General features: G+C 40.0%; 1 protein-coding gene across 3 annotated transcripts in view; it reads left to right on the top strand.

Moving 5' to 3' along the window:
- Positions 1 to 320: 320 nt before the first annotated feature.
- TMEM117 (transmembrane protein 117) overlaps positions 321 to 22,560 on the top strand; it is a 450,126-nt gene continuing 427,886 nt past the window's right edge. The window contains exons 1-2 of one of the 3 annotated variants that reach the window (XM_080662299.1): positions 321 to 421; positions 11,139 to 11,443. In XM_080662299.1, coding sequence (XP_080518425.1) covers positions 11,167 to 11,443 — 277 coding nt within the window. In that variant the 5' untranslated portion in view covers positions 321 to 421; positions 11,139 to 11,166. Of the gene's footprint in view, positions 422 to 616; positions 966 to 11,138; positions 11,444 to 22,560 lie in introns of those variants that run through there. The other 2 variants (XM_080662300.1, XM_080662298.1) reach the window with 2 other exon arrangements.

Raw genomic sequence — 22,560 nt, 5'->3', positions numbered from 1 at the left:
CCCAAGCTGCAGGTGAATCATTTGAGCACTACAGAATGACAGGCTCCTGAGAATTTCAGGCTGCAGAAACGTTAACAATTGCTTGTGTGTGTGTGTGTGTGTGTACGCTTATTATATATCTGTGGTTAACTATGTGTATATACATATGTAGACACACATATATATTTGTTTATTTCTAAGTGTGTATTAATGTGTGTGCTATAAATATGTATGGCTATATTTGCATACGTGTGACAGACCAGACAGGCTGAAAAGTCTAAGACTTCTACTCCTCACAGGCTCTATCTTCCCCATACCCACCCCTCCACACCACCAACACACTAAAGCAGAAAGGATGCATCGTGACCTGAGGCTGCATTAGAAAGTTTGCAGCTCTCTGAGGATTTCCCATCTGGGAACCTCCTTGGTTCCCTACAGGATGGTGGGTTTAAGAAGTCTGCCCATTCCCCCAGGAAGACTGGACAGCTGCTGACACGCAAGGCTGAAGCCGGCCGGTCCCCCTCTCTCCCGCCCGCTCCCAGTCCTAAAGCGTACCCCGCCAGCCCGCATCTGCTGGCTCTGCAGAAGCGGGCCAGGCCCAGGCAGGTTGGCCAAGGCGCGCACAGCCCGCGGGCTGGAGTCGGCCCGCGGCGCAGGAGGGAGGGGAGCAGAGGGGGCGGGGGCGGCGGGAAGCGATGCCTCCAGCTGCGGAGGCTGCCGCACAGCTGGAGCCACCGCGGTCACCTGCCGGGAGCCGTCGCCCTTGCGCCCCCGCTGCCCGGCCCGCGGCCCGCGGACTTTGCGGAGGGCGCCCGGCGTAGGCGGCGGCGGGTGTGGGCCGAGCCGGTATTTATAGCTCGGTGACAGCAGCGGCGGCGGAGACACCGCCGGTCCGTCTCGCCGCTCTTCCTAGCGAGGCCGCGGGCGCGGCGGTGCCCCATCCGGTCTCCGGCGTGCAGGCGTCCCGAGCCCGCGCGGCCCCTTCGGTGAGTACGCGGCCAGGCGCTGGGCGCGCCCCCCGCCCGCGGTCCAGCCGCAGCGGAGCCTCCCTGCCCGCTGCCCGCAGCCCCTGCCTCCTTGTCCCGGCCGCGAATGCGGAAGCCGCCGGGAGCCCGGCCCCGAATTCCCCGGCGCCTCTCCGCCCTTGCCCGAGGATGGCGGGCTAGGAGGCAGGGTAAAGTCTGGGAGGGGGCCAACGCCAGCCCTGCGGGGACAGGGCAGAGGAGACTCCTGGGCGGAAGGCTGTGGGTGGGTAACCCTCAAACTCCTGCTCCAGGGGGGTAAGGGACGTCAGGACAGACCTTGAACTTTCCTCGCTTCGCTAGTTCCCAGGATAGGAATTGAGTAGAAGCCCTATCCACCTATCTTATCTGCCTGTCTGTCTATCTAGCTATCTATCTAGCTATCTATCATCACTGGTTAAATTAACAGGTTGCAGTTATGGGTGTTCTCATGAAAAACAACAGCAACAGCACTTGAATGTTTGGGTGTTTATTAACGTGATCATATCTAAATAAAGGTATTTGTTGATTCCCATTTTCAAAAATACCACAGGACCACAAGTGTTTGACCCATTGTTGTAACACTTTGGCTGACATTATTCATTCTAAACTGAGTGTGTGTGTGTGTGTGTGTGTGTGTGTGTGTGTGTGTGTGACGGTATAATAAACACCACATATTTATTTTAGTATTTATGTGTGGATATAAGTCTCATGAACCAGAAGAATTTTTTGAGGAAAAGTATGTTGAATAAATGTAATTATAAAAGACATATTGTTTGAAGTTCATGGAAGAACTTCTAGAAAGATTTCAGTTTTGTTTTCAGAAAACAAGTTCTTCCAATTTATGGAATATAAAGAATGGTAGAATCCTTGTAAAAGCCATTGTTTGTTGTTACTGTAAAGATTGAGTTTTTGTCATGAACTTTCTAACTCAAATTATGGATTTTGACATTTTGATGTAGGTATTTACTCCCACCCCCATCCCATCTCCATCTGATCTTTGTGATCAGAAACCAGTATTTGTCTGTTTTATGTAAATTGCTTCTTTAAATTGCCAGTCATTAAAAAAAATTTTAGATATGAATGAATTTTATTTTATTCACCAACTCTTACTTTCTTTGGAGTTGTATTTAGATTCTTTATCATAAACAGATGTTGCTGAAAAGGAGGTCTAAACATTTTAAAAGAATTCATTGCTGATTATTTTTCAACTTAATAACGTGAAACGGCTCATAAATATTTTGCCAGTTTAATGAAAAGCTGGCAATACCTTTGTTAGAAGAGAACCCCAGGTCTACCTTGCTTGCAGGTTCTCTGTTTTAAAAACGTGCATTGGTTCAGTGTTTTGTTATCCCAAGGACTGCAGGGTAAGAAGGAGGGAACAAAATCACGTAAAGGTTGAAAAAATGTGAAGAGAAAGTCTAGGAAGTGATTTATGGATATGATCTTGCAAATAAGGGGACCACAAACACCATTCTGGTATCTAAGCCACTTATGGCGGTTTCATTGATTGACTTAAAAGGTTGCTTTTTATTTAAAAGGCTGTGTGGTCTCTTGTATTGGACTAAATATAAGGAATTCTGAGTTTACTTCTGTTATTATTGATATAACCTGCATTAATCACTTGCAGTTTGTAAAATGTTATGTGTCTCTCCTCATGTCTGCCTTTTCATCCAACAATTCAAGGTACTAGTTTAAGGCCTCTCCTTACCAGAGGGCTGGTCCAGGCAAATATATGTTTGGTTTTCTGGCATTTCTCTTTTTTAAAGACTTGACTATCCATTATCCAGAGTCTATTCTCTCTGGAATGGAGTCTTTAGTGTTTTTTCCCTCATCAAACTTGGTCTGTTATACCACCATCCATACATTTAATTTTTCATTTATTCATCCATTAGCAAATATTTATTGAGTGCCTAAGAGGTGCCAGCCATCACATAATACTTGCTACTTCCCAGTACTTCTACTTCCGTCCCAATGGTCCTTTATTTTGTATTCTATACTTCTCAGTGTAGGGAGTACAGCAGTATTAAGAGTATTGACCTTGGGTCATATAGATGTATTTCTGCCAGTTGGTAGCTAGGTGACCTTGGGCAGGTTATCACCTTTCTGAATCTCCATTTCTTCCCTGGTAAATCCAAAGGTTTGGTATAAGAACTAATTGGGACAATGCACAGCCCAACACATAAAAAGTACTTACACATGTTAATTAGTATTATGTTGTCTGTATCTGCTTCAAAAGGTGTTCATCTCAGGAAATGCATTCCCCATTTCAGGAAATGGCAGTTCCATTCTGGGTTTTGTCAGACCACGTCCATGTCCAGTCCATCAGTCCATCCAGTCCATCAGTACATCTTGTCAGCCCATCCTTTCAAATGTGCCCAGAGATGATGCATTCCCAGCCATCAGGCAGAGTGGCTCTTCTGACATGTTCAGTCAGATTGTGTCACTCTCCTGCTTCCCCTTTCACACAGCAGGAGAGCCCAGGTGCACAGTGTGGCCTCCTGGCAGGTTCACAATCCTATGCTCCCTCGCAGACCTATCTCCTTTTATACTCCCAGGCATCCACAGCCTAGCCCAGTGGTCGGCAAACTGCGGCTTGCGAGCCACATGCGGCTCTTTGGCCCCTTGAGTGTGGCTCTTCCACAAAATACCATGGCCTGGGCGAGTCTATTTTGAAGAAGTGGCGTTAGAAGAAGTTTAAGTTTAAAAAATTTGGCTCTCAAAAGAAATTTCAATCGTTGTACTGTTGATATGTGGCTCTGTTGACTAATGAGTTTGCCGACCACTGGCCTAGTCACACCAACCCCGGGCTGCTCCTTCCCTGCACTAATCATGCACGCAGCACAGGCCTTGGCAATTTCTTGTCCCCTCTGCCCAGATTACTCTTTCCCCAGATACCTCCCTGCCTCCCACCCTTCTTTCACATCTCTGTTCAAAAGTCACCTTATAATAAGGCCTTCTTCAACTTTCCTTACTCTTGATGCTCCCTATTAATTTTCTCCTGCTTAATTTTTTCCACCAACTTATAACTTTACAAAATACATAGCATTTCATTTTCCTCTGTTTAACGTCCCACATGAGATGATAACAGACAAGGCAACAGGGCATTGTCTGTTAGTAATCCTCAGGCACAGGCCAGTACCTGTCACAAATAGACATTCTAAACATTGAGCAAACGAATGATGCATATTATTATGAATTAACAAATCTGGACTTGACCACTTTCTCTGTATGTTTTTTGAGCCTTAGTTTCAATATTTGTAAAATTAGGATAATATTCATTCTTTATAGAGTTGTATTAAATATCCTTTAATACTGAGAATAGCATATATAACCACTCAATAAATGTAATAGATAGTTGATATTATTGTCATGCTCATTTTTAATGGAAATGACCAAGGGTCACTTGTATTTTAACAGTGGTCTTCAGGGTAGGAAGTACCTGGAAGTGACCAGACACTTTACAAATGAAGCCTTCTTTAGTCTTCACTACAACCCTATGGAGAAAGTACTTTTGTTAGGATTTTACTGATGAAGAAATGGAATCTTAGAGAGGTTAGGGATTTGCCCAAGGATTTGCCAGGGAGTAGCTGAGTCAGGCAGAGCTGGGCCATATTCTTCCCACCACATTAGGCTGCCTTCTGTGAAGCAGATACTCCTAATTCCTTTGAATCATTCTAATGACATTCTAATGGTGTGATTTTGCCATTGAAAACACTAAGAGGTAAAATCTGCTATAGATGTAGACTACATTTACATTTTAAGGAAATAATAATAAATAATTTAAAACTCCATTTTTCCTTTTGACATACCATTTTAAAAATGATTATATATTAGGGATTAAATTAAATGATTGTAAAAATGTTCTGTTAACTGCAATGAACTTTACCTACATTAGTAGAATACTACAACTAGGTAATTGAAGAAAATAGCCTTTAATGTTTTCTTGTACTGATATAACTAGGGACTGTCTAAACACAGCTGTGTGTGTCACAAAATGCATACCTTAAAAAGTAAAAGTAAAGTACAGGAGGTCTTTTTCTTTTTTTAAAAAATTCTTACCTGAGGATATTTTTTCCATTGATTTCTAGAGAGAGTGGAAGGGAGAGCGAGAGAGAGAGAAACATTGATGTGAGAGAGACACATCAATTGGTTGCCTCCCATGCTCGCTCCTACAAGGGCTGGGAACCTACAACTGAGGTACATGCCCTTGACCAGGAATCAAACCCCAGATCTTTCCGTCCGCAGGCTGACTGCGGCTCTAACCACGGAACAATCTGGCCAGGGCTTAGTACAGGAGGTCTTTTTAAAAATTATTTTTTAAAGAAATTGGATTCAAGGTGCTGAAATAATGTTCACACTTTTGGCAGGGTACAGACACAGAGTACATACAACCCTTTAATAAGTGCTAATAGGGGTTACAGGTGAAATTTCAGACATACATACCAAGAAGCTTCAAGAAATTTGAAGAGATTTTTATTTTATCCTATAGTGGAGCTCTGCAGTGACAATGCTCTCTTCCTGTTACCTGGTTGGGTGTTACCAGATGCTGAGACCTACACTAGCAGAGCTGTGCTTTGGGTGTGGTTTACTTGACTAATGATAATGTGTCTCTTGTATTGTATATTTGATTAGTTCATCAGGGACTTTCCCATACACATCCTTAAATATTTTTTAATATAAGTGATACACTCCATCTAGATCATACTTGTTATTGTGTAAAACCTATTCATGAGCCAGGGTCTCTGTTGGAAACATGACATTCACACTTCTGAAGTCCTTCATTTGTTTATAAAGACCCTAATAAGGAAGGAAGGCCTGGTACTTTGGTTCATTGAAACAAATTATTACAATAATTGTCAGGACATTGATGTTGCCTTGGTCTGGTACCTGATCATCTTTTAACTGTTGGAGTTACCTCTAAATTATCTCCCCACTTTCATCAGGCCTCATACCAATTGATCATTTCCATGTTGACAGAGAAATCTTCCCCAAACCCTGCTCTAATCAAACATATGACTCTTTTGCTCTGAAACCTTTGATTCAATATTCTCTATTGAGTAAATTGCAAAACAACACTTTTGTACAATCTTCCTTCAGGTGGCCCCAAATTTTCATAAACTCTCACAAGATACCCCCAAGCACTCTGTATTCCAGCCAGCCGGAACTACTGATACATCGCTATACCTGTGCCAGACTCTTATCTCCTATGCCTTTGCTCAAAGAATCTTCCCAGCCTGAATGTCCTCACCACTTTCCCATTTTTCTTTGAATTCCTCTCCATTCTTAGCCTTTAATACCAGGTGAACTACTGGCTTGCAGTAAAATGTGTGGCATTTCTAAGATCAAATATAACTATTAGAACCGCCAGACTTGCAACCCGTGACTGAAGGCCTGTGGGTTATCAGACAGTATATTAAAGTTTGAGCCTGTAGTTACCAATATCTTCATCACTGTTATAATGTGAGAAAACAGAGGCTACCAAGAATTGATAGTGTCCTGTACCTCATGATGTCATTACTTATAAAAGGGAATGAAATGGTGGAGATCTGAGGGATGCAGTGTTTTCTATGAGCTTCCTTGGAAAATCACAGAGTGAACATCAGTGGTGCATGACCAAAGGACAATCAGATCAGCTCAACTACTTATACAGATGCTCAAAGAAGAACAAAAATCTGAGCAATTCTGTAGGCAGTCAGATGGTTCCTGTTCTTTCTGATCGTGCTACCACAGCCATTTTGAATAGTAATGATAGGCTCATTTATCCTAGAAGTATTGTGAATCTTTTATCAGACGGTTTTATTACCAGGCACTTTTTAACCAACATGTAAAATAGCATAGTGTCGAAGCCAGGTGGCATGGATTTGAATTCCGACTCTGGCAGAGATTCCTTTTGTTATTTGGTACAAGTTACTGAACTCTTAAGTTTTGGTTTTAACATTTGTAAAATAAGAGTAGTTTCTTCATTGGGCTGCTATGCAATTTAAAAGGTATTTGTAAAGCTCATCGGCGTAGTGCCCGGTACATGGTAAGTACATACTAAATGTCAGCCTTAGTAATAGTGATAATAATGCAGAGCCTGGTGTTAAAATGAGATGGTGTTGGTTGGGGACACATCACTGCTGTTACTGGACGAGTCATTGTTGCAGTCTTTGGGATCCTCTGTTCTTCTCTTTCCATAACATTAGCCAATGGCAGGTTGCTCTACCTTCTCATCTCTCCTGAACCATGAGGGGGTTTCTCCTTTGGAGGGTACCACTCAGCTCCTCCAGCAGGTGTTTATTGATAGTCCACTATGAGTTTGTCATTGAGCTGTGTCCTGGAAGTAAATAGCCCCCCTCCCTGAGGACTTTATGATCCATGAAAGGAGACAAACACATAAACAGATCATTTCACTATGGTATGATAAGAGCCAAGATCAAAGCAAACGTAACTTAGATAAAAGCTCATCCATGGGGCCAGAATGGGATTTAAACAAATGTAAAGGGTTTGCTCACTGTGCTGCACTGTGTAGCATAGTATATTTGAACAGCTTTAATCCTAGATTATTAATGTTAGAGTCACCAGGTATCTTGTTGATCATAAAGCTGCTTTATGTGAGCTGTAGAAGAGAAAAGAGTTTTGGTGCTCTGGATATCAGATGCCCGAGGAACTAGAAAACAGGGCTGAGATGATGAGGCAAATTTGTGGCAACTTTGTGTATAAAATCAGGAAGTAGGGATCAGAGAGGTTTTATTCAAGTTAGGCAGATTTTGAAATTGGGGACCCTGTAGAAGACATCACTTCAGCTTTGGAGTATGAGGCATGAATAAATATCAGCCATTCTAGCATAAAATAAAAAGACCAAAAGATCAATAACAGAGCCCTGTTCATTTGGCTAGTATTTAAGTCACTAAATCTGTTAGTGGAAATTAAGAATAAGCTGTAAATGTGATAAGAAATATTTTATTGGGAGAAGCCCTCCCAGCTTTGAGGTATATTAGAAAAAGCAAGGGCTAGGAATGGATTTGGATTCATATGCTGGCTCTTCCACTTCCTGGATATCTGAGCCTTTGTTTTCTTACCTGTAACACGGGCATGATAGTAGCATTCATAGCATCCGGGTAGAAATTAAAATCTCTTTCTAGTGCAGGTCTGTTGCTTAATTCCATAGTTCTCTCTCTTGAAACAATATGATTACTGGAGAGAAATAGCTATCTCCAACATTTTTTAAAATTTATTTTTTATTTTTTTAAAATATATTTTATTGATTTTATACAGAGAGGAAGGGAGAGGCATAGAGAGTTAGAAACATCCATGAGAGAGAAACATCGATCAGCTGCCTCCTGCACGCCCCCTACTGGGGATGTGCCCGCAACCAAGGTACATGCCCTTGACCGGAATCGAACCTGGGACCCTTGAGTCCGCAGGCCGAAGCTTTATCCACTGAGCCAAACCGGTTAGGGCTCCAACATTTTTTTTAAATGTTCTAATACAACTTGGACATATAGACATTACAATATAGCCCCCAAAGCAAGATTCTGAAGTTAAAAGCAACTGTAAAATAAGTATATGTATTATTTAAAAAAGAATCAAGGTCATATGTATTCAGTATTCTAAATTCTGCTGCCTTGATTGCGTGTAGGTAGAGGGAGGGGGGTGGGGTTGGTGCAACTACAACAGAATTTCTCATTGGTTAGAGAAGCCACAGAGATACCTCTTAAATGATACCCTTATCCAGTTCTGATGGCAGGTTGGATTCACTTCTGCTTCAAGACTCATTGGCTTTGAGATGATTTCGGTGTATTCTTTGTAGTGGTGGTCTCTGGACATTTCCAGAGATGTTGCATGCAATCAGGTTGATGTTGACCCATTTGTCATCCTTACCTACTGAATGTCATGAAAACACGTGACCTAGTCATCATTTTTGTTCTTTGTTGCCTTCTCTGCTCTTTTCAGTGTGAGAACCATGCAGGTCTCTGCTGCTGTAGTGGGTGATGAACTTTACATTAAAAAAACAAAAAAAGAAAGAAACTTGAGTTTGTCACCATTCCTAAGTGTCTGAGCTGCAGCCCCTGGGGACAGATATTTCAGAGAAGACACTGATCACAAGGGACTTGAAATGGCTTACAAGTTTGATGAAGCCAAGGCACAGTGACTGTCTGTTTTGCTGAATTTTATGGCATTCCTATTGTGTTTACGTTGCTTTTCTAAAATACTTAAGTCTTCATTAACTGAAATTGTGGGTTTAATTGACATTCATCAGCCTAGAATATTGGATTTGGGAGCCTTGGAGCCTATTCTTAGGTCTCCCATGGACTTAGAGTTACTTGAGGCACGTAGCTTGATCTTTGTACTTTTAGCCATATACATACATAATTTTTCCCTGTGCTAGAGAAGAGTGTATTATATGACAGAGTTAATAGAATCATCTCTAGAGAAGAATGTATCTCCAGAAGGCATTCAGGGGATGACATCCCTGGGGCTGGGCCCTAGGCTGGGAAAACGCCTGGGGCTGATCTGGCTGCGGGCAGGGGCTGGAGACCAGGACTTGGGGTCAGACTCCAGAGGCTCAAATCAGAGCACTCCTGCTGGATGACTTCTGGAAGTTACATAATCTGTGTGAGCTTCAGTTCCCTGCCTGTAAACGAAGTGATGCCTATTTCAGAGGGTTGTTCAGAGGAAAATGAAATAACAATGCATGCAGACATCCAGCACGGAGGCTGGATGTCACATACTGTAGGTTTTGTAAGAGTCCCTCTTTTCTCTCTCAGTTCTAGATAGATTGAGAAGGAAGAAAAAAGAATTGGCAGATTGTGGTGCAATCTTGTCTTTATTATTATTGTTTTTATCCTAGGTTTAATCAGCTTTATTATTGGGGAAAAAGGGAAATATAGCTTAGTCTGAGTACCAGATAAGCTTACCAAAATGGAACCCCAGAACCCCAGAATTAGGCAAAATCACACAGCCACAGTCCTAGTGGATCTAGGAAGGCTTAATATGTGTGTGGTTTTTTTTTTGTGTGTGTGCAGGTTGGCTCCCAAAAAGGAAAGAGAGAGGAGCTAAGGTAGGGTCTGGAAATCAGAATTTTAGATATATTTTTAAATTGATTTTAGAGAGAGAGGAAGGGAGAGTGAGAAATAGAAACATCAATGATGAGAGAGAATCATTTATCAACTGTCTCTTGCATGCCCACTATTAGGGATTGTGCCCACAACCTGGGCATGTGCCCTGACCAGGAATTGAACCATGACCTCCGGTTCATGTGTTGACGCTCAACCACTGAGCCACACTGTGTGGGCTGGACATCAGAATTTTAAGAAAGCTTCTCCACTTCCAATGCACATCCAGGTTAGGACCACCACTGTAGGCATGTTAGCTGTTTTGCATGGCCTCTACACCTTTGCATATGCCTAGATTGAGCATCCTTGCCTTCGTCACTTGGGGAAAGAAATTATGCTAACTTTCCAATCTTGAACTTGGGTATGTACTCCTCTGTGAAATCTTCTTTTCTCCTCACTTCCTTCCTACAATAAGAGTTGCCCAATCCCTCCTGAGTGCAACTATTCTACCATAGACTCAGCTATTTCACAAAACTTACTGTGTTGAAATTGACAACTAGGCTGTTTATAAAAGTCTATACACATATGTATATTCGTCAATGTTTAAAAAAAGATCTGAAAGTATACCCACCAAGTTATCAGGGGTCTTCACTCTGGAGAGAGGGATTAGGGTAGAAGAATATGTGCTCAGTTAACTTCTACATTGCTTTAATTTTTAAGCAAGTCTGGATTATAACAGTAACAAAAATAATCTAAGAGAGGAAAAGTATTGCATTGTATTCTTTTGCTCTGTGATTCCTCCTGAGGTGACTGCCACATGTCATCTCAGTCATTATCCTAATTTTAAACAGTGTTCTGTCCTCTCTTATCCCTTCCTCTCCTCCTATTCTTTTATTCTTCTTTCCCAAATCTACCTATGGCCATAGGCATTATTGGATGACAGGGAAGGCACAATATTTACTTGACTCAATCTCAGACTTGTCTTGGTGCTGTAAGTAGGAACAGGTATCATCTTTTCTGAAGAACTCTTTATTGAGCCATTATAAATTTGAACATATAACAGGAAGAGAGACTGTTTGTTTTTCTGCTCTAACTCTATGTATCTTTTCTTATCCAGGTAAACGACGGAATTCAAGTTTTGAAGGATGGGTAAAGACTTCCGTTACTATTTCCAGCACCCCTGGTCTCGCCTGATTGTGGCTTACTTGGTGATCTTCTTTAACTTCTTAATATTTGCGGAAGACCCAGTTTCTCATAGCCAAACAGAAGCCAATGTTATTGTTGTTGGGAACTGTTTTTCATTTGTAACAAATAAATACCCCAGAGGAGTTAGCTGGAGGCTTCTGAAGGTGCTACTATGGCTACTCGCCATTCTCATAGGACTAATAGCTGGCAAATTTCTGTTCCACCAGCGTTTGTTTGGTAAGTACCCATGAGCTATAATGCTGTAATTATTCAGTTTCTATTCTCCAATATAGAGCTTTGTTATTTCTAAATGCAAAATTTAAGATGCATTTAAGATCGCCCCCTAGCCTTACCAGTAATTTGGTATACACTGTTGTAGCTAGGTTCTTCAACTACTCTCTGTTTAATGGTTTATTTTGTTTGCTATGGCCTAAGGGAAATTATCATGAAGTACCAGACTTCATTTAAAAAATGGCTTTAGAGAAAAAAATAAATGAATGTTTGTGTAATCTTGTTTAGGAATAGATGAAAATAACCCTTTTCCCCATAAACAGTACTTAAATATGATGTTGTAAATAAATAAAAATTGGCTTTAGGATGTTTATTTTGAGCTTATTCAACTACAGAACAGTATATTAGTAAGAAATCTCTTGGTACTAAGCAACAGAAAAAGAGACTAAATTAGTTCAAGATAAAAAGATAACTTACTGTAAGGATTTTGGGATGTTTCACAGAGACCAGGGATAGGATTTACTTTGATAATTGGGATAAATGGAACCTGAATTCTGTCAGGGTATTCTTTGTCTTGACTCCTCTATCAGTCTGCTTTATTCTCTCCATTCACACTGAAGATCATTTTACATTCACACAGAAAGACTGACTTGACTCTCTTGATCCCAAGTTTAAACATTCAGGGAAGCAGCTCATGTTGACCAGTTTGGGTATGGTTTCCACCTCTGGCCTAATTCATTTTGGCCAGGGGGTGGGCGATATTTATCCCACAAATATTCATTGATCACTTTTTACATGCCAGGCACTATTCCAGATAGTGAATCAAAAAAGGTAAGATATCTGCCCACATAAAAATGTACATCCTACAGGAGAAAGTCACTAAGCAAGTAAATTTCTAACATGTACCATAAAGAGGTGGTAGGTGCTATGGGCAATAAAGTTTTAAAATGCTGCTTTGTCACTTTGGAAGAGAACTTGGTAATAAAGCTTTGAATTTAGCACTTATAAGATCATAGGTGACTTATTGTGGGCGTTTTCAGTCTAGCAGTTTGGTTAGACACAGATGGCAATGATTTAAATAATGAATGAACAAACTATGTACATACATATATATTCACATGTAATATTACATATATCTTCCTTTCAATCTCTGCTTTCTCCTCAAACTATTACCATCTGGTTCTATTACATAAATATATGAGATATACATATTGTCTATTTATTGTATATGTACATAGTTTTAAGGAGTTTGATGAGGAAATGGAAGAAGGAAATGGGAAGTAGCTAAAAATGGAAGGACCGCCCTAACCGGTTTGGCTCAGTGGATAGAGTGTCAGCCTGTGAACTGAAGGGTCCCAGGTTTGATTGCGGGCAAGGCTCATGCCCTGGTTGCAGGCTCAATCCCCAGTGGGGGTCATGCAGGAGGTAGCCAATGGATGATTGTCTCTCATTGATGTTTCTATCTTTCTCTCCCTCTCCCTTCCTCTCTGAAATCAATAAAAGTATATTTAAAAAAAATGGGAAGGACCAATGGTAGATTTTTGTCATTGTTGTTGGTGATTTTATTTGAGGAGTGGGATTGATGGATCTGCTTGTTGTAGGGTAAGGAGCTAGACTGAAGTACAGGTGAGGGTATAGAAGAAAGATAGCATCTCTGAAGGTTTCTTTGGTTTGTGACTTAGGACACAGGTAGAAATAGTGGCCTTAAGAGGCCAGGAAGAGAGACTCCTGTTCCTCAGAAATAGTCATAAATGAAGTAAAAGCTGTTACTCTAATGGGTATGTTTGAAGTGGAGGAGTAGAGAGGGTGAATGTGCTGCCATCTGGTGATTTCTACTTCACCATGAAGAAGGAAGAGCTAAAGATAGAGATGGAGAGGGTTGAATGACAGCAGTCTGAAGTGTTGAGCAGTGTTCTCTATGAGAGCTCTGTCACCTGGAACAGAAGTTGAGAGTGATTCATCTGGGTGAGGACTGTTCTGGCTTGTGGTGTTGGAAACAAAGGATGGAACATAAATGGAGGGTTCTAATAAAAGAGTTATTGATTTGCCGAAACCGGTTTGGCTCAGTGGATAGAGCGTCGGCGTGCAGACTCAAGGGTCCCAGGTTCGATTCCGGTCAAGGGCATGTGCTGTGGTTGCGGGCACATCCCCAGTGGGAGGTGTGCAGGAGGCAGCTGATCGATGTTTCTCTCTCATCGATGTTTCTAGCTCTCTATCCCTCTCCCTTCCTCTCTGTAAAATATCAATAAAATATATTAAAAAAAAGTTACTGATTTGATTAATAGGGGGTCTGGCTGGATATGGAAAGGAGGTAGAAAAGATGATGGTCTGGGAGGAGTGGGCAACAGCCTGAAGAATTGGATGAAATTGAACAGGTAAAATGAAAGTAAGAGAAGGGAAAGACCTGATGGTTGTGTTTAAATTTCATGTTCTAACAGAATTACAGCTATTCGTTGTGGGGATTTCCAACTAGGGAATCTTTAGAGAGTGGGTGCTAGAGTGGAGAGAAAGGTCATTGATACAGAGGATATCTAGGAACTGGGTGTTAGTTGGGCCATCCACCAAACATTAAACAAGCATGGTATCCTGAGTAGTAATCATATGGATAGATGAGGTTAAAAATGGGGAGGTGGGGGAGGAGGCGATGGGTCAGCAAAAATGGGTGGAGGGTGCTGGGCAGACAAAACAATAGATATCCATTACAAGCAATGGCTGGATATGTTTGTAACCCATTCAGGAAATTTGCTCAGTGTAGAAAATTAAGGTGAACTTAGACCAAAGCTTTCTGCCTATATTAAGGATTAATTGAGAATCATATGGTCAAGGTTATGGTATTAATAATAAGGGCAGATCATTTGCTTTTGTAATTGCTACATTTTGTTAAGCTATCCCATTGCAAAGTCTTATCTCCTATACAAAAATGACATTTTAGTCATAACTTACTTTATAATTCTCCTGTTGGTATAAATAATTCACTGTAGATTTCAAGTGGTATATTGAGTACAAATTATTTTAAAATAGTGTAAAAGTGTATCTTTTTTGTTTATTTATTTTTGCTTACTATAGGGAAGATTGTATTATACAGTCAGCTTTATCACTTGTATTTGTAAGTATGGCAATTTCTTTTAAAAAATATTTTTATTGATTTCAGAGAGGAAGGGAGAGGGAGAAAGAAACATCAATGATGAGAAAGAATCATCAGTTGCCTCTTGCATGCACCCTACAGGGGATTGAGCCCACAACCCAGGCATGTGCCCTGATTGGGAATTGAACTGTGACCTCCTGGTTCATAGGTTGACGCTCAACCATCAGTGCCACACTGGTTAGGCAGCAATATGGCAGTTTCCTTCTATTTTTTTCTTACTAAAAATCTATAAAATTATATGGGGTATTAAAGAAGGGATGATAACCTTTTGCAAATTTTGATGATAAGTAGATAACTGGACTCCTGATTGAATTTTCTAATAAACTTGAAACTTGTCTACTCCTGTTATCTCCCTTCATCTTCCTTTATGGCCATTCTTTCTTCCTTCACTCACAAACAGTCATAAGCTTCTAAGAATTATCTCCTTCATAATTCATTCTGGATTTTGCTACCGAAATAATTTTTCTACATGGCTAAATGTCTCCTGTCACTTACAGAATAAAGTCTTAACTCCTTTGATTGATATTCAAAGCTTATTATGATCTACCCCTGCTTGACTTCAAACCTGATCTCTTGACATTCTACACTATGCAGAATTATTTGCTGATTCTCCAACCTATGGGAAAGAAGCTAGATTGAAGTGTAGACAAAGATCCAGAAGAAAGACAGCATCTCTGAAGGTTTCTTTGGTCTGTGACTTAGGACACAGGTAGAAGTAGTGACCTTGGAGAGGACAAGTGGAGAGACCCCGGTTGCTCAGAAATAGTCTTGCATGCTTCTTGCCTTTCTTTGCATGTGTGCCGTCCCATACCCATCATGCTCATCCTCTTCTTGCTAAGTTGGTGAATTTCTCTTTTCCCTTCACATCCAAGTTCAAGCATTATGCCCTCTGGGATGCTTTCTTTAACTTCTTTCTGTCTGTTGTCATCCCCCTGGCTTCCACTTTTGTCCACATGCACCAAAGAAAGTACATCAAGTACATCAGGATACTCTGGAACTGGCAGCCATGCAACGTTGTGGAAAAGAATCCAAAATTTAATGCAAGCATACTCGTTGTTCTATTGGCTTGGAATGTGACAAATGTTTTCTCCTTTGTTCCCAAATCATTAGCTCTTACACACAATTCATTTTTTTAAAGGCCATATTTAAACCTTTAACCATTTGTTCACAAAAGCTTGTTCTAGTTGATGGTGATGATGGGGTATGTATGTTTAGAAGAGGGGATTGTTAAATGCAAGCACAGACATTTTTGTTAGTAGAAATTGGAATTGTTTACAAAATAAACAATCATTTTGTGAGATCAATTAAACAGGTTTTTTTTGTCATTCTCTTATGAAATGCCAAATAAAAATATTACATAGAATGCCACTACCCCTTTCATGTAATTAACTTGTGAGTCTTCCCTTATTTATTTTATGATGGAAAGTCTCTTCTTAAAAGACTCCAAAAGGACAACACAATATCGCCAATTTTAAGCAGGCATTCGCTCTCTTCATTAGGAGGCAGCCAATCAATGACTCTCTCTGATCATTGATATTTCTCTTTCTCTCTCTCTCCCTTCCTTGCTGAAATTAATAAAACTATATTTAAAAAATGAGGAAGAGCAAATGTTCTGTGAGCACATAATTTAATCCAGTTCATTGGTTATAACTTCTATCTTTTAATGTGACATAAATATTACAATGTTGTGGCTATTTTAGTGAACAACATGAAACTTTCTCATGGTCTGTAATTTGTAGGAGGAATTGTACCAAATAAAAATAGTGACTCTTGCAAATTGGAAATTACATGTTATCAGAGACAGAAATGATTAAGTGCATTTTAAATTATCTCTCTCTCCCCTTCACTTTATGATTGGGATAATACAAGAGAGTTAGTTTTCCTGCATATTAGCACTAAACTTTTATGATTTCAGACTGGTCACAAATCCTACATTTCATAAATGTTGAAAATAATTTAGGACCATATGTGCTGGGACTGACCAGCAGACCCTGAGCAACGATTGAATGGATTACTCTGACATATGTTTCTGTGAAAAAGAGGGCTAAGGGGCTGCTTGGCTATAGGGACCAAACAGCCTGGTTCATCTGCCTCCTTAGGCTTTTATTTTAACAACAGCTTGAACTAAAATTAACTATTAGACACTATCAGCAGGCTAAGCATCCTTGAGAAGACACATGCATCTGTAATGTCCTTTAAGTAAGGATGTTTTGAAGTCTAAATATAAAGATTTCAGTAAAACACCGGGGGCTCAGACTTGTTTGGAAAAGTCAAGGCAGGGGCTGCCATCTTCAGCAAGGTCCCCCAAGAGGCCCCCGGCCTTTCAGAGATTCCTCCTTACAGACTTTCTAACCAAGTCCCATGCTTTCTCACATCTCCCCCTTTTTGATTTGCTGGCTGCAGAAGACAGAGGGAGGTGGTGAACTTTCTGCTTTGGAATGTTGGGGTCCACAAAGCGCATTTACTGCTCGAGTTCTGATTTTGTAGACTATAAGAAAAAAAAAAAAGAAAATTATAATGACAGCAATGCTTAATCTAATTAAGAAGACAGGGTGCTTATAAGCATTAAATCTTGCCTTCTAGCAAGGTATAGGGGACAGGATTATAAAGGGGAAGTGGCTAGGGTGAGGAATGTAGCTGTGTGCAGGCCTGGGTTTGTAGACAATAGCTATTGTCAGGCCATGAGATTTTGTTGATGAGATGATGCTTTGACTCCCGGTGGGTTGGTTTGACCATGCTTATCGGTTCTGTTTGCTGGATTCACAGCTGAGTTACCTCCCCAATTACTTCACACAGGCCTTGAAAAGAAAACTTTAAGAAAAACTTAACCCCCTATTCACATATAAGTATATGTGTTCTAAGATTTAAAATATATGATTACCTTTCAGATTAATTCAGATGCTTTATCTATCAGATTTATTATTCAGTACTAGAGGCCTGGTGCATGAAATTTGTGCACTGGGGTGGGGGGGTTGTCCCTCTCCAATCTGGGACCCCTTGGGGGATGTCCGACTTACAGACTTTCCAACCAAGTCCTGTGCTTCTCCACACATATGTGAAATCAGAATTGATGTATATTAGAAAAATGTCTTTAGATTTAATATTGAATCTTGTTGAGTATTATATTAATATTCATAAAAATTAGATTCCATTGGAATGTCAGTTTTATTTTTCCAGTGCTTCTCTTTTACATTCGTTTGGTAGATTCCGTTAAAAAGGAAAAAAGCCTGTGTTCAATTAATACGTCTTAGCCTTTGGAGAATTATGCATTACAGATATCCATGACTGGGAGAAATCCAAAATTATTGTGCTGATGATAAGACTTTTTTACAAAAGGGGAATTTAATTTCTTTGAGTTTATTCAAGAAATAATTCTTTAAAAATATATTTTTATTGATTTCAGAAAGGAGGAAGGGTGAGGGAGAGAGATAGAAACATCAATGATGAGAGAGAATCACTGATAAGCTGCCTCTTGCATGCCCCACACTGGGGATCAAGCCTGCAACTCGGGCATGTGCCCTGTCCAGGAATTGAACCATGACCTCCTCATTCATAGGTTGACGCTCAACCACTGAGCCATGCTGGCTGGGTAAGAAATAATTTTTATTCTAAAAAGGAATTGAAATTATTTACAACTACATGTATGCTTGATACAATAGTAATAGAAAATGAGGACCACAGAAAATAAGGAAAATCAAATATATTTTGATTTCATGAGTTCTGTTACCTTACTGGTTTTGAGCTTCCTTGGAGCCCAGACAAAAAAAGAGAACTGTGATGTATTACATAGCTTTGAATATCAGAAATGATGAAAATTACAAATTTCACAGGGAAAGTTTTCTTAGCACTAAATTCTGGGATTTCCTTGCCCTAAATTCTGGTAAAGAATTTTTTTTTCTTTGCTTTATATAGGAGGCAATGAATGGTGAAGTGGGAAATGCAGAAATGGACTTCATACTGTTGTATCTTAATGCAGACATTCACAATATTTTGAGTATGGTTTTTGAGCATAAAAACAGTTCTAGTTTGTAGTCCATGAAAATTCTACAAAGGGCAAAGTGATCAAGGTGTAAGTAATGCTTTCCAGTTGAATAACTTTACCCAAGGATGAATCTTAGAATATTAAGATTGATACAAATGTATTTCTCCAACAAACTGCTCCTGCTATTTGTCCCCCACCTCCTTTTTTATTTTTTTTCTAGCATGAGCAGAGAGCGTCTATTAATTGCCTTTTTTATTTTTTTAAACACGGATGGAGGAAAGGCCAACTCAGATTGAGTTGACAGGTATAGCATTTGATAATGATTCTGAACCTCTTAATATTGCATAATGTTTTTCCAAAAACACATACATACGTGTATATAGTTATTTGTAAAATAATGTATGGTTCCCTAGCCATACCATTAGCCTCGGGGGGTGGGGGCGGGCAGGGATTATGTTGTATTGCTTATCATTTAATCCTCAGTGACTAAAACAATGCCAGGAACATAGTAGTGTTTGATACATTTGAATGAAGAAATATTAATGTTCCTTTGTTTTTTTCATGTGGACTTTGCCAATGTTGCCTTTTTATTGTAAGCTACAGAAGGGTATTCATTGTTCATTCATAAACTGTGACATGGTCTCTGCTCTTAAGGAATTTAAAATCTGGTTAAAGAGACAAGATACATATATGTGAAAAATTACTATGGTAATACAAGGAAGTACATAGCAAATGAATAGTACAGAGTGTGAGAGCTGTGGGAATTTAAGAAGAGAGGTCATGGTGGGCCAGGAAGGCAAAAGAAAACTTTGCTGCCAGGGTGGGATGAGTTGGAAGCATGAGTGAGATTAAAATAGATGCAATGCAAATAATTTTACAGATTTCAGGTTATGGGGTGGAGGGCGTGAGCAAAAGAGATGAGAACAACTTAGCTCTTTTCAGAGTGAGGAAAAACTGAGGTCATGCTTATTTTGACTGGAGTGAAAGGTTTGTGTTAGGACAGAGCAGGAGGTGCAGCAGAAAGGTGGGCTGGCTGTGCATTCTTTGGTCTTTCAATGCCAGTCCCATACTTTACCTCTTCCACTGTGGTATTTGAATCAAAGAAACTATTTGGACAAGAGGGAGGAGGATGATGAGATTAATCTTGAAGCAGAATCTGGTGGGAGTTGGTGGGGAAGAGATTAGGGGAGTAGAAAGGAAGTAGGCAATTATTTTTGGAGCCTCTTGCAGTCATTCAGCCTTGAGATTGTTTAGGTCAGTTTGAAATGTGGGTGGATGGTGGGCAGCAGGTTGGGGATATATGGAACCTGTGAATCTTCAACAACTGATGGGATATGAGGAGTTGAGAGTAAGGGTGAAATTTCTGGGAACTAGGAAGATTGGGCTGGGCGACTATAGGAGTGATTATCTTATTAAGAAAAGAGACCAAGTCATTAGGAGAATGCAGTTAGAGAGGATAATGAGTTCAGGAAATGAGGGGTTTAGGTAATGAGAATGTAGGCGACGGCCCATTTACCTTGAATGATCCTCAGAAAAGCACTGTGTGGGTTTACTGAATTTAATCCAGGCCCGCCATTTCTTACTCAAACCTTGAGACCAGATGTATTTCAGAATTCAGTGCATGTGCTTACATTTAGTAGCTCACCCTGCGGAGCTTAGAAGATACTCCATCATCAAACTCATTAATATATCTGTAGCTGAATATATACATATTCACAAGAAGTGACATAAATAAAGCCTATAAACAGCCTCAAATCTGCGCAGGTTAGGTTTTGCTGCCAAATGAATTCAGGTTTGTCCAGGTGTTGCCAACAGATCAGTTAAAAGATCAGATCAGAGTCTTTTGGATTTCAGAATTACACAAACTGGATAATGGGCCCAGGCTTGACTATAAGCAATATTTCATATATATCTTTGGTTCCCCCAAGATACCAGCTGCATAGAAATCATGATTCTTTTTTTTAGAAGCATGTCATTAAAAAAAAAAAAAAAAGAATGGTTTGACTGATAACCTGGTATCTATGAAATATACATATTAAAAGTGTATTTTTGTTACATTTATGTTATGCAAAATATTAAGGGGTATGCTATTTTCTGTGTACTAGTCTTCTAGTTTTAAACAGAAAGTTGTGAATAAAACATTCTCAATACATCCAGACATTTGAGAAGACAAATTCTCAGATTATTTTTCTTTTATTTTAACAAAAGGCTCTTTTCCATAAAATACCAAGTAACTCACTCAACAATGTTTTGTCATTTAATGAATTTAATAAAGATAAATGCTGTTTGTTTTATATTGTCTTAATAGTAGCTTACACCTTGTTTGAAATTTTTTTCTTTGTGTTTGAGCTACACATATGATTTTATCAATTCAAAATAGGAAACATTCCATGCCCTAATCGGTTTGGCTCAGTGGATGGAGCATCGGCCTGTGGACTCAAGGGTCCCAGGTTCGATTCCGGTCAAGGGCATGTACCTTGGTTGCAGGCACATCCCCAGTAGGGAGTGTGCAGGAGGCAGCTGATCGATGTTTCTCTCTCATCTATGTTTCTAACTCTCTATCCCTCTCCCTTCCTCCCTGTAAAAAAATCAATAAAATATATATTTAAAAAAAAAAAAAAAGGAAACATTCCAGAAAGTGTGGGCAAAATAGTCCTGGTGATATAGGAACATCGAAAACACAAAGAAATAAATTTAATCATAATTTAGGGAGGAAAACCATTAAATACAATGATATGAGTATGACCTGACTTCTCTTGTGTTAATTTGAGATATAAGTAGCTGAGTAGTATAAATAATTCTCAAGTTTATCCTGATAGTTGATAGTAAATTTAAACAAATGTATATTTATTACTATTCAGAGTGATTGTCAACAATTATTTTAAGATTATACAATCAAGGTGATAAGGACTTCATTTTGGAGGAATTACTTGAAGAAATGCTATATATGTAGCCAAATGTTACTTAGAATACCTGTAGTTTTAAATCCTCTCAAAATACAGTATTTGATACTCATGATAGCCATTATTTAAATGTTCATCGCCATCTTCATTCTCAACCAGTGTATACTGAGTGCCAGAATCTTTGTTTTTCTTGAGACTTGAATTGTCAATCCATAATTCATTTTTGTTGAATAAAATCATTTTAGAATCAGAAGTGACAGCAGCATTCAAGTTAGAGAAAGATGTTATTCCAATGCTTGGAGTGCCCTTTAACATAGAGGAAATAAGCAAAGTTTTTGATATGAGAGGTTAGGAAAGATAAGTTGGGAAATGATTGATGTTTAGCATTAAACTGATCCCCGAGGAATACCCCTCTTCCAGGGAAATTTGATGTCTAAGAGCTTTTGAAGTTGGTAGCCCTTTACAAAACCCTCATTCTGTAACTTTTTTTATTTTTCCCCTGCAAAAAGCTTTATTGTTTCATTTGATCCAATGCATGGGAGAGGGCTCAGGGTGGTTAAAAGAATGGCTAGTAGTTTTTGGGAAGAGGCTCAGGTAAAAGCCAGACACTAGGGGGATGCATAGGGGCCTCTGAAAGGCCTCTGGGCTCCAAAGGCTCCTAGTTGTGCTTGAGGGTGAGCCTTTCAAAGAGACACTCACCCAGCTCAGCCTGGGGGCCGGCCAGCCTGTAGGGGTGAGTCAGGTGTCACCCATCTTCTTTATGAGTTTCACCTCCTCATCCAGGAAGTGGTTCTCCAGGAAGCCACAGAGATGAGAGTGTGCGCAGAGATGAGGGTAGAACCCAGGGCCTGCAGCTCCAAAAGGGCCTGGTTTAGGTTCTTCTCCAAGGCCAGGGCGGCTTCCATGGCCCTGAGTTTTGACCCGCTCATCCTGGGAGGCCTCAGCACGTCCTGGAAGAGAATGCAGCTACGGCGCTGGTTTTGCAACTTTAAGAGATGCTCAGCACCCTTGCGCTTCTCCGCCAATTCTCCAAAGAAGTGGCCCACGCCATCAAGAGCCACACGGTGAGTTGAAATAGAAGTCCAGAGAGAGG

Source organism: Plecotus auritus (assembly GCF_963455305.1).
Source record: "Plecotus auritus genome assembly, chromosome: 3".
Lineage (NCBI taxonomy): Eukaryota > Metazoa > Chordata > Mammalia > Chiroptera > Vespertilionidae > Plecotus > Plecotus auritus.
The sequence above is the reverse complement of the archived record's forward strand: the minus strand, read 5'-3'. Positions and strand labels throughout refer to the sequence as shown.